This window comes from Hirundo rustica, chromosome 5, assembly GCF_015227805.2.
Source record: "Hirundo rustica isolate bHirRus1 chromosome 5, bHirRus1.pri.v3, whole genome shotgun sequence".
Classification (NCBI taxonomy): domain Eukaryota; kingdom Metazoa; phylum Chordata; class Aves; order Passeriformes; family Hirundinidae; genus Hirundo; species Hirundo rustica.
In genome coordinates this window covers 60,158,946-60,170,625 of record NC_053454.1, presented here as the reverse complement: position 1 = coordinate 60,170,625, position 11,680 = coordinate 60,158,946, and the positions used below count along the sequence as shown (strand labels likewise).

At 57.4% G+C, this 11,680-nt stretch overlaps 2 protein-coding genes across 2 annotated transcripts; both read left to right on the top strand.

Moving 5' to 3' along the window:
* The first annotated feature begins 201 nt into the window (after positions 1–201).
* Positions 202–4,304, top strand: IBSP (integrin binding sialoprotein). The gene is made up of 6 exons (XM_040065353.2): positions 202–255; positions 334–384; positions 511–582; positions 770–823; positions 2,769–2,870; positions 3,675–4,304. The coding sequence occupies exons 1-6, from the start codon at positions 202–204 to the stop codon at positions 4,263–4,265; spliced, it is 924 nt and encodes a 307-aa protein (XP_039921287.1). The 3' UTR covers positions 4,266–4,304.
* Positions 4,305–6,648: 2,344 nt separating this feature from the next.
* On the top strand, positions 6,649–11,356 carry MEPE (matrix extracellular phosphoglycoprotein). Its single transcript, XM_040065779.2, has 5 exons — positions 6,649–6,669; positions 7,377–7,448; positions 8,996–9,049; positions 9,186–9,278; positions 9,377–11,356. Exons 2-5 carry the CDS (start codon positions 7,389–7,391, stop codon positions 11,354–11,356), a joined length of 2,187 nt encoding a protein of 728 aa, XP_039921713.1. The 5' UTR covers positions 6,649–6,669; positions 7,377–7,388.
* Positions 11,357–11,680: the final 324 nt, after the last annotated feature.

Below are 11,680 nucleotides of genomic sequence, written 5' to 3'. Positions count from 1 at the left end.
AAAAAAAAAAAAAAAGAAAAAGAAAGTATTTGGTCCGTGGAGGGTTTGGGTGACCCCACCAAGAAGTGGCTGGAGGTCAGCCTTTCTTCTCCCCACTCACCCACGTGGACACAGACACGTGGATGGTTTGGAGTGCCGTCGGTGCTTTCCAGCTGAAAAGCGAGCCCTCGACGTGTTTCGGTGTTCCTAGAGGCGGCAGCCATGAGGAGCGTCCTGGTGTTTGTCTGCCTGGTGGGGATGGCGTGCGCCTTCTCGGTGAGTGCCAGGCGAGGGGGGACCCCCGGCCTCGCTGGGGCTGCTGTGGGGCTCCTACCAAGCCTCCCTTTCCCCCAGGTCAAGAGCTGGCTGCGGAGACCCAAGCTGGACGACTCGGAGGAGAACGCGGTAGGGTCTCCCCCACCCCGCGCGCCCAGTCCCACGCGGGGCTGATCTTCAGGAAGAGCACCTTTTGGTGCCCCCTGTACCCAGGGCCCCGGACTGATGGGAATTGCCCCCTCCTTCTCCTGGCAGGTTTTCAAGAGCCGGCACCGGCATTACCTGTACAGGTACATCTACGCGTATCCCCCGCAGCGGCGGTACCAGGTGGGTGCTTCCGAGGGGTTGCCGCTGCTTCGCCGCCCTCCAAACGCAGAGATTTCGGCCCAAACGAGATGGGGGCACGCTCTGTGCCCTGTTGGCATGGCCTGTGGGCCTGGGCACAGGACACTGCACTCGTGACGCCGCTGGAAACCCACCCACCCGCCTCCAACTTGGTTTTCCCTCTTCTTAGGGCAGTGACTCATCCGAGGAAGAGGGGGATGGCTCGGAGGAGGAGGAAGGGGGGGTGAGTATGGCAAACCAGCAGCCTGCAAAACAAATACGGGAATTTGGGAACCTTCTTCGGTTTTGTAGTCTCTGCTCATCAGCACTTGTGGTCGCTGACCGCCCACAGACTTGCACTCTGGATACAACTGGATTTTCTACTCTGGGGCTTATTTTTTTTTTTTTTTTTGTCGATTATTTCCTTTTGCTTTCCTTTTTCTCCCTGGGCGGGGGTTGCACCAAACACCCCTGAGACAAATTCTCTGGGTTTGCATTTCCAATGTCTCAGAAAGGAGCAGGACAGGCCAAAAAACAGAGGCAGGGAGGTTCACACAAGGAAGAAGGTGCTGTTAGGAACTCCTCTTACCTTGCTCATTCAGGGTCTGTTGCCCCTATAGCACTGAGAAAATCCCTATGGAAAATCCAGTTATGCTCTGCATGTGTGTCTGTGGAGTGACACAAACTGATCCTGTATTGGGGAAGTCAAATTTGTACCAGTCAGATGGTAAAGCTGCTCCTGTCTGCTGAATCAGTATGAGCTCGGGCACATCTGTGGTTGTGAGAGTCACCCAGGTCCAAAATTAAATGTAAAGGGTTACAAAGATCTTTTGTGTCTCATCGGGTTGGAAATGCTCAAAAAAAAATCCAGTGGTCTCAGGCAGACAGGTACTTTGAAATAGGGATCTGGTATGCTTAGTAACCTGTGTGTCAGGCCTAATCAAGTCATCTTCTATTTTTTTTTCAAAGTTATTTAATGAAAGCCAGGGAATCTGGTTTTAAAACCCACTTTGGAGGCCTGTCAGGGCTTGGGATATAGCATTGGGTGTCCCCTGTGCCAGCCCTGGCACCTCCCTGCAATTTGCCCTATTTTACCTGCTTCTCTCCCCTATCACTGCAATCTCTAGGGATAAATTTGAGTATTGGGAGGTGGCATTTCATTTCTCAGGAAGAAATTAAGTGGTACGCAGGAATGTAGCCGCTCTTTAGGTCTGCCCTTTTTGTTTTGAGGGCACCAGGGCAGTGGCTGTTCCCATGCAGGGATGTGCCTTCACTGACAGGGTGGTCAGCAAGAGGAATCCTGCTGAAAGGCCCCAAGGTCAGTCATAGGCATGTAAAAAGCACTGATATATTGGCTGCTGGATGGGGAGCACCGCTTCCACTGGCACAGCTGGCCGCACTGTGCAATCTGACGGCTCTCCTGTTGGAGAGGAGAGCAGCTTGGATTTTCTCTGCCATCGGGGGCACCCATATTTCAAGGTCTGAGGTGGCCCAAAATGCTAGGGTAGGTGTCCTTGGTCTTGGCGTGCTAGCAGCAGGGGTTGCCCGGGACAGTGATGACACTGACCTCAGGTCTCCCTGCCATGGCTGGGCTCATTTGCTGGTGGCAACAGGCTCCTCCTCCCAGGCTGGGCACTGGGGGAACTGCCCTGCCAGCTCCTCCGTGGCTGCTCCAGGCTCTGTTTGCATCTGCGTTATTCCTTATCTTTTTTTAGCCATGCACCCCACTGGGAGCCCCTCTCTGCTGCTGATCTCTCGGGCCAAGCATTGCTGATGGCTGACCACTGGTGGGGTTTGGGCTCACGCCTGGCTTTGAGCCATCACACTCTCCCTGACCATCCACACATGACGTGCAGTGTGTCCACATGTAGTGTGCCTGTGGCTTTCTTTGTTTACTGGAAACTGGGGGAGGTAACTTCAGAGGAAAACCTTTAGATGCTTCGCAAAGCAAAACGTGGAGCCAGAATGGGAACACCCGACTCCAGCCACCACCACTTAATTGCACAGCTCCGGCTGCCCTGCTGCAGCTTCTCCATTTCAGCCTGGAACAAGACCCGTGGGAAAGCAGGGAACTCGGAGCAATGCCCAAATGCTGTGTGCGGGTGCCCTGTACCCCTCTCGCTGCTTGGGAGGCCTGTGCTCCACTCCAGCTGCTGACCTCCTGCCCTGTCCTGTCCCTGTCCCTGCAGGAGCCGTTTTACGCTGGCACCAAGGCAGCTGGACACCCTGCTGGAGCAGCCCCTGGGGACTGCCAGGGTGCACTGGGAGGAGACGTCACATCCCCCCAGCAGGTGTGCTTTGGGGAGCTGGAGGGAGCACCCATGGGGAGGGGGCTGTCCACTGCATGTTTGCTTGTACCCATGGGATGCCCTGCACCCTGTCCCTGCTTGGCGGGCTGCTGTGGAAATACCCATAGCTGGACCAAGCTCTGGGCATTAACTTGGGGTTGGAAGGGTACCCCAAAGTGGCAGTCCTGCCCTGCAGGGTGTGGGGAGATGCGGAAGGGTACCCCAAAATGGCAGTCCTGCCATGCAGGGTGTGGGGGGATGCGGAAGGGTACCCCAAAATGGCAGTCCTGCCCTGCAGGGTGTGGGGAGATGCGGAAGGGTACCCCAAAGTGGCAGTCCTGCCCTGCAGGGTGTGGGGAGATGCGGAAGGGTACCCCAAAATGGCAGTCCTGCCATGCAGGGTGTGGGGGGATGCGGAAGGGTACCCCAAAATGGCAGTCCTGCCCTGCAGGGTGTGGGGAGATGCGGAAGGGTACCCCAAAATGGCAGTCCTGCCCTGCAGGGTGTGGGGAGATGCGGAAGGGTACCCCAAAATGGCAGTCCTGCCATGCAGGGTATGGGGAGATGCAGAAGGGTACCCCAAAATGGCAGTCCTGCCCTGCAGGGTGTGGGGGGATGCGGAAGGGTACCCCAAAATGGCAGTCTTGCCCTGCAGGGTGTGCGGGGATGTGGAAGGGTACCCCAAAATGGCAGTCCTGCCATGCAGGGTGTGGGGGCATCCTCAGCTGTGCCCATACCTGCCCCTTTCCACACAGAGCTGCAGCCTCCTGACATCCGAGTAACGCTGTGCTGTCTTCCCTCTGCCAGGGCAAGGGCTGCCAAGGGATCCTGAAAGGGATCAGGCAGAGGACTGCCAGCAAGGGGGAAGACTCTGAAAATGAGGACAGCGATGAGAATGAGGAGGAAGAGGAGGAAGAAGAAGTAGATGAGAATGAGAATGGTGTCAATGGCACAAGCACCAATACCACAGAAGGTATTGGACCTCATGGCAATGGCACTGCGGTGGCAGAGGAGGGCACTGGTGAAGCCGAGGAAGAGGAGGAAGAGGAGGAGGAAGAAGAAGAAGAGGAAGAGGAGGAAGAGGAGGAGGAGGAGGAAGCCGAAGCCACCACCATCGCAAGCACGACCAACGAAGAGGGTCTGACCCAGGCGACCACTATGGATGATGGGGCACCCACAGATGCCACCACAGATGCCACCACAGCTGGGGAGCTGTGGGAGTACGACGTGACAGCCAGGGACCACGGCCGGGGGGACGAGGGCACCACCGAGGCTGGGTACGAGGAACAGGACGAGTACGCACGCGGGGACAGCTACCGGGCCTACGAGGATGAGTACGGCTACTACAAAGGGCACGGGTACGACGTGTACGGCCAGGATTACTACTACAGCCAGTGAGCCGGGGGGACAGCCCTGCTGCTGTCCCTGCCTGCCCCAGCCACTCAGGAAGGTGCATCCAAAGGCTCCCTGGAGCCATCGCATGCCAGAGGCGAAGCCAGGCAGCTTGCCATGTGCACTGGCTCCATCCCAGGCTTTTTTGTCTCTTCCAAAGTGAAATGAAATGAAATGAAATGAAATGAAATGAAATGAAATGAAATGAAATGAAATGAAATAAAGCAACTGAACTGAGCTTGTTGGTGACAAAAGGTTTGCTGCCAGGGGTCGGTGGGGCAGCACAGTTCTTGGTGAGGGGCTGAGGGCCTACGGTTGCCCACGATACTTAGGGCTGAATCTTGTTATTCCAGCTCAGATGCACATGAAAGGAGGGAGGAACAGCAAGGCTAACTTGGAAAACCTCTGTAAAGTCCCCTCTGAAAAATGAAAGGGTGCTCTTAGGGACACTGCTGTGGGATTACTGCCATGTTTTATGTAAAGTTGATGTGAATTTCCAACATGCAAGCAGTGATAACTTTACCACATCTTCCATTCCTTGGTAATGTGCCTCCCATGGCCTGAGCACACACCAGGCAATGTTAACAAGGGTAAAGACACTAATTTCTCTGTCCGTGCATCACTAGCTGTAGATGCACACCCCTGTAATGAGGGCTTTGCTTCTTCATCCCTGCACCAGCTATGTGGGTACAAGGCTGGGCAACTTGGATGTGTCTTGAACACCAGTACTGCAGCCCAAAATGTCCCTGTCACACTGCCTCATTCCCAGAGCAATGCAGGGCTGTCACGGTGGTGCATCCACTCCCCTCCTCCATCAGCGATGGGGATGCCTGGCTAGGAGTCCTCAGGATCCCTGCTCAGGGTCACTTCTCAACAGGAGTGTGTCCCTGGCCAAGTGGTGATCTGCATTATGGATAGGGATAGAACAAATCCCACTGAGTTCCAGGCAAATTCCACCATTTGGGAACGGTGATGGCCCTCATGCACAGTTTATAGCAGGCACCCTGCTGCTCTTGCACGCCTAGGAATGAAACCTGAGTTCAGCTCCTGATGCAAGTCCAATTGCAGAACTAGTTTATTCCTGCACCAGCAAGTCGCCGGCCATTGTATAAAAACTGCTTCCCTATGCCAAAGCCGGGCTGCAGCTTCTGGGGAGGCAGGAGGTGCTGCCTGCAGCGTGGCCACCCCCGGGGACAAATCCCTATGGCGGCACTGGGGAGCCCCGCATGCACTCATGGCTGGTGCGGGGACACGAGAGTTCCATCACCCACCCGCCCAGGGGGTGCCCAGAGACGTCAGGGAACTGGCATGGACAAAGGGCCCTGGCGCTGCCAGGGGCCGTGTCCCGCTCCCACAGGGCGCGTAGCCCAGTCCCGTGTGCGTCAGCCCCCCAGGCATCTGGCAAAGGCTCTCCTCCCGGAGCCAACGCACGTGGGCTGGCTGCCCCCTGGGGTGGCATCCGACTGCCGCTCCCTGGCCGGTGGGCAAGCGTCAGTTGCCTGCCAGCTCCAGGCTTTGCTCCTGCTTGAGGCCGGATGCCGACGGTTTAGGTGTTTCTGGTGATAACGCAGCAGCAGTGCCGGCTGCCAGGGTTTGGGTTAGGGCAGAGGGGGAGTGGGATGGGAGCTGCTGTCACCACCACCACAGTGAGTACCTGAGCCAAGACTGGCTGCAGCAGTGGGAACTCTCCTTGGCTAGCCTGTAGGTGACCAGCAATGCCACCAAAAGTAGAGGCGGGGAGAAGGAGGCTTTGTACATTGTGCACACCCTTGTAGCACTTCTTCGTAACCAAGGTGGGCTCAAAGGGACCTGTGCAAGCAGTGCATGGAAAAACGTACATATATTTTTCTTTTTTGCCACTCTTCTATTTTGCACTCGCACAGGTTCAGCTCAGAGGGTTGAGGCTGAAACCCAAAAAGCAAATGTCAGAAGACACAGCATGGTGGTGGCCTTCAGCTTGGCCAATGCTGCCCTTCAGTGCCAAAGGGCGAGGACCAGGCCTGGATCTGGATATTGCCCTTCTGTTTCTGCAGCCCTGCCAGCTTTCCCATGTTGGTCACAGTGAGCAAGCCAAGACCCACTGCACACCCTCTTATCAATAACCAAGCTGGATGTGTGCCACACTAAGATCTGCGCTAATCATTGAGCAATTTTGCCTTCAGAACAGATATTTATAAACTGTGCTTTCTGTTTATCCAGCCAGGTGGAACATTTGATAGCTGTCTTTTACCACAAACACATTTTTAGCTGGAAATTACTCCCCCTGGTTATCTGCGGGTGCTGCCAGAGCTGACAAATGTCCCTGGGCAGGAGCTGATTGGCTCTGCGCACCCGGGGCCAACTTTAAATTTCAGCAAAGTGGGCACAGGCTCCACGGTCTGCCACTGGGACCTGCCTCTGACGGGAAAAGGTAATCTTCTTACCTACCTTCCTGCCCTGCCTCTCTCCAGCCCTTCAGCTCTGCTGTCCCTGAGCAGGGATTCTCCCGCTTTCACTGTGGGCAAGCCACAGTGGGGATGGGAAGCATCCCGATCCTTGGCCGTGCACATCTCTTGAGCTTACATTGCTTTGTACTGCTGATCCCTGTGCATGAATTTCCTTCTGGGGTCTCCTGTAGCAGCGCTGGTATGGCTGAAAATACTCTCTGGGATGGAACCTGCAAGCCCAAGTAAGGGTGGTTGGGTGAAATGGGAATTATTGACCACAGGAGTTATTGCCTCCTGCCATTAATCACTGCTGTGAAAGCCTGCTGCTTTCCTAATTCAGATTTATGGACATCTTAGCTTGCAGCAACCTCGGGGGACCATTTATTGCAAATATCCACCCAAGCTGCTTTGACAGAGGGGAGTTAGGAAGTTTTAATAGCCGGTGTCAGGGCTGCTGGCTGTGTCCCAAGCACATGGTGGAGAGCATTGCCCTTGCTGTGAGGAATACAGAGAGACAAGACAATGCCAAGGGCCGCCGCAATACCTGGGAAAAGCCGGGGTTGCTGGAAAAGCCTTCTGCCATGGGAGCTTTGGGGTAGTGGGAGCTTTTAGGTTACTGCTAACCAAGATTATTGAGGACCACAAGTCCCAGGAAGACAAACTGCAGCCATGCTTCACTTTGTGCCTCCAGGAGCAGCCCAAGATGCAAACATCCCTCGTCTGCCTGTGCCTGTGCCTGCTCAGCACAGCCCTCGCCACACCTGTGAGTATGGATTTTCCTGGGTTCCCAGAATACTGCTGGAAACATGAGATGTACTATCCTGTGCATCCCAGCGTGCTTTCAGCAGTGGGAAAATGTGGGTTGTAGTTGCATACACCACCTCTGGTGCTTGGGGAGGGGATTAAGGTGAACAGCAGGGGTGAGCCCAGCAGGAAAAATTTATATTAGCATGGAGGTGGCTGAGCATGTCCCTTCAGTTTGGGAATCAGGGCATTGCACAAGTGTCTGTCTGGGTGGCTGTACCTCTTCCCCTGGATTTCTGTGGGTCTGGGATCTGCCCAGTGCTTTTGGCCTGCCAACAGCCTGATCCAGGCCACAGGAAGGGAAGTGTGGGAAGGATGCCCCTCTTATCTGTGTAGGGAACAGAGGTCAGAGGGGCGCCCACAATTATTTCCAGCTCTCCTGATTTGAAAATTTGAGGGTTTAACTAAAAACAGGGCAAACTAAGATGAATGTATTACCAGCAATTTTTGTCTTGCATAACTGTTGCTCAGGGTACTGAATAGACAGCGAGAGTTAAAGTCTGCTCCTAGAAAAGGCTTGCTTTTTTTTGTCAGGGTAAGGAGGAGGGAAATCCCATCTGCGTTGAGGGATGGGCTCCTCCCATGTGTCTTTTACCCCCCAAGAGCAAGCTCTCACAACCTGGTCTGTATCAGGGCAGCCCAGGGGAAGGCAATAAATCAGCACAGATTTGCTGATAGGGGCACAGAAGGGAGTTAATACTATGTGTGTAAGCAGAGCTGTAATCCAGCCTTTGATACTGCTCACAAACAATGAAACAACCTGGGAATATTCAATACTTTGGGGTGTGTTTCTGCCCCTTCAGCTGGGCTTGGAATGTTTCAGTGACTAATTTTGCTGGAGTCAAAGAAGACTCCTCTCCTTGGGGCTGTCTCTCACTCTGGCACGCAGGGAATGCCTGCAATGGTTTTGTGGGGCTCACAGGAGGTCCCTCAACCCTGAGGGATGCACTAGCCAATACCCACCAAAAGATGCCAGGATAATCAGGGAGAGCTGGCAGCCTGCAAACATGTGCAGAAACCCGGCTGTGAGGACACAGAGGTTGCTGCTCAGTAGTTCAGTAAACTATGGGGAATTCCACCAGTTAACCAGCTCTGGACTCCCATCCCAGGCAGATCCAAGCAGTAAGCTGGAGCATTCTGTTGTGAGCAAGGGTGTTGTGTATTAAAAATGCTCTGCAATAAAATCCTCTGCAGCAGTCTCCAGGAAAGGGTTATTTGCAGACCAACAATACCCTATGAAAGTTAGCATGCAATACAATCATGCTGTAGCAAAATTCACAATACTTTTCGGACCCTGGAAATGGGGTTTTGACCTTTCCTGCTACTGCTGTCTTTAAATCAGCACCCCAGGTAGTGCCTGGGAATTTATTGACTTATCAGTGCAGTTTTCCCAGCCTTCCCTGAACACTGGGCAGGGTGGGTAGCCAGCAGTGGGCACTGGCAGCTGCCTGGATGCTGGGGCAGTGTTTGATGCCTCGGCTCTCGCCTGTGTTTTGCTGCCCACAGGTTCCACCGCCGCTGCCTGGGAGAGCTGCTGGGAACTGTGTGGGACAGCACCGGGTATGTATCCCTCTGCCACCTCCTGGGGCCTCAGTGGGTACTGGTGGGACCCTACTGCAGTGCCAGACACAGAAAGGGAAACTCCTGACAATGCGATAAGAAAATTGTGGGTTTTGGTTATTTTCTTCCCCACCAGATACTTCTGAAAGGCTGCAACGCCAAGCACGGCTTCTACATTTTCAAATACGTCTACTCATTCTCAACGCGGAGGAACCAGACACAGATAAAGGTGAGGAGGTGGCCAGGGGACACTGCGGGACCCTGGCCTGGCCGCAGTGCCCTCAGCAGCCGTCCGTCACCCTGACCTCTCCCTTGTGTACTGCACAGAAGGAAGAGGCTGACCACCAGAGCATCATCCCCGGCCACCGGCTGGATGAGGACAATGCCAGGCGGGAGCCTCCGGAGGCTGGCACGGCCCCAGAGCACGGTGCCAACAGCAGCACTGAAGTAATCGAGTATGGCATTGTCCTCAAGCCCCAGAACCGCAGCACGCCGGGCATCAGCAGGGATGGTCCCAGCCCTCGCCCTGGCACTGGCACTCGAGCGCGCGGCAGTGGGGGCGGCAGCGGCCCCACCGCATCCAGCTCAGAGGGCAGCGGCGATCTGGATTTGGTGCTGGAAGTCGATGGCGGTGCTCCCATTCTTCCTCAGGGAGAACGCCCCAGTGAGGTTGTGGTGGGGAACAGGTCCAGTGCCAGGAGTGAGGACAAGGATGACGGTGCCCCCAGGGTGGTTCCAGCGGAGGGAGCCACGACCACTGGGAGGAGCAGGGCCCCTACTACCAGAGGGGCAGGGGATGTGGGCAGCAGGGAGGCCACTGTCTCTAGCCAAGGGCAGGAGGGTGTTAAGCACGGTACAGGGACAGGAGGCATCGCTTCGTCCTCTGTCACTGAGAAGATGGAGGATGTCCAAGTGGATGCTGCAGGTGTGGATGAATATGCTTACGTCCCCGATTCAGGCAGTGTCACCATTACCCGTGGCAGCCTGGACAGCACAGACAGGGCCACCGGCTTCACCCAGGTCTCTCCAGACAAGGATGACGAGGTGAACATCTTCATTGGGAGGGCCAACATCCACGTGGGGGAGCAGGAAACCACCCAGGCTGGTGCCACAGTGGGCAGCGAGGATGACGGCATCCCATCCGTGGGAACCAGCAGCCCCCTCCCCAGGCCGGACATCACTGCGGCACGCAGTGGTGGTGAGGATGACAGCATCCCTGCCCGCAGGCAGCCTGAAAGACTGGCCACCACCGCCCGCCCAAGCCGCGGGGACAGGGTCACCAGCGGCCTCAGGGACGGCCGTCTCACTGGAGAGGATGAGGAAGGTGCCACCACCATTGGTGTTGACAGACGACTGGTAACCCCTGCCCCCTGGAGAGTCACTAGTGGTGACATTACCGTCCCCACCGTGGCCGGCATCCGTAGGAAAGACGATGATGAGGTGAGAGGACAGGGGCAGAGGTCCAAGGGGAAGCCAGACCATGTGGCTGCCACGACCCCCAGCCAGTGGGGTGACGTGGAGGCCGCTGTCACTGTCCCAGCCGAGGGGGCCGGCATCCGCCCGGCCACTACCGAGGGGGGCCGCATCACCCCGTCGGTGACCGCCAGCGGCCGCAAGGCGGGCACGGGCACGGTGCCGGGCAGAGGAGGGAGTGGGGAAGTGGGGACGGCCACCTCCCGACCCCCCCGCGTGGAGGCACGGCCCGGGACAGGGGTGAAGGTCCGTCCAGGGGGAGCAGGGCCGGACAAGGCACCCAGGACGGACAAAGCACCATCCCCAAGTGGAAAACCCGGCAGCTGGGCGTCGAGCGGGGCCCAGACGAGCGCCGGCAGCCACGACGGCGATGCCGGGGGCACGTCTCACGCCACCAAAGCGGGGGCCAGCCCCGCTCCACAGGCGGGGCAAGACGCGGGCAGCGTGGCCGCAGGCAAGGGCCGGGAGCCGGGCCGAGGCGCGGGGAGCGGCACAGCAGCGCCGGGGGCCGGGGGCGGCCGCCTGCCCGGGCACCACGGCAGGAGGCTGGGGGCTGGGGCGCCGGGCACCATCGCCACGCTGGGCCGCAGCCGGCAGCTGGACCAGGTGAAACGCGCCGACGAGCTGCACGTCCGAGAGCGGGCCTTCTACAGCCTCGGCGGGGCGGGCGGCGGCCCGCACGGCCCCTACCCCGGCCTCGGGAGCGCCGACAGCAGCCAGTCCTCCGAGGGGGACCGGGGCAGCCACAGCGAGAGCGGACAGACGGGACTGCAGCCCTCAGGGTGGGGATCCCCAGGGTACCCCCAGGGCCGCTGGATCCAGGGGCCCCTCTGAGGCGCGGCCGCTATCCACCCCGGCAGGCTCCGGCGGCCGAGCTGGGGTCCCGCACGCCGCGTTGCCCCCTTGGCATCCCCGCTGCGGGCTCTGCTGTCGGCCGGGTGAGGGGCGCCTTGCTGCGGGGCACACGGTGCTTCACAGCGCCAGGAGCCAAAAATCACTGGTTCGTGCGATCTGCTGTTCATGTGGGGGAGGCTGCACACGGCGCAGCAGCAGGAATGCGCGGATGAGCTGTGCTTAGGCAGCCGGGGAACAGCAGCCATGCTACACGGCATAGGGTAGCGGTGTTTGCGCACTGATGCGAAGCAAGTAAAGAAGCAG

Coding starts and splice junctions, on each gene's coding strand:
- IBSP (XM_040065353.2), top strand. CDS start 202: ATGAGGAGCGTCCTGGTGTTTGTCTGCCTGGTGGGGATGGCGTGCGCC. Junction 256..333: donor GGATGGCGTGCGCCTTCTCG/GTGAGTGCCAGG, acceptor CCTTTCCCCCAG/GTCAAGAGCTGGCTGCGGAG. Junction 583..769: donor CCCCGCAGCGGCGGTACCAG/GTGGGTGCTTCC, acceptor CCCTCTTCTTAG/GGCAGTGACTCATCCGAGGA.
- MEPE (XM_040065779.2), top strand. CDS start 7,389: ATGCAAACATCCCTCGTCTGCCTGTGCCTGTGCCTGCTCAGCACAGCC. Junction 7,449..8,995: donor GCACAGCCCTCGCCACACCT/GTGAGTATGGAT, acceptor TGCTGCCCACAG/GTTCCACCGCCGCTGCCTGG. Junction 9,050..9,185: donor ACTGTGTGGGACAGCACCGG/GTATGTATCCCT, acceptor CTTCCCCACCAG/ATACTTCTGAAAGGCTGCAA.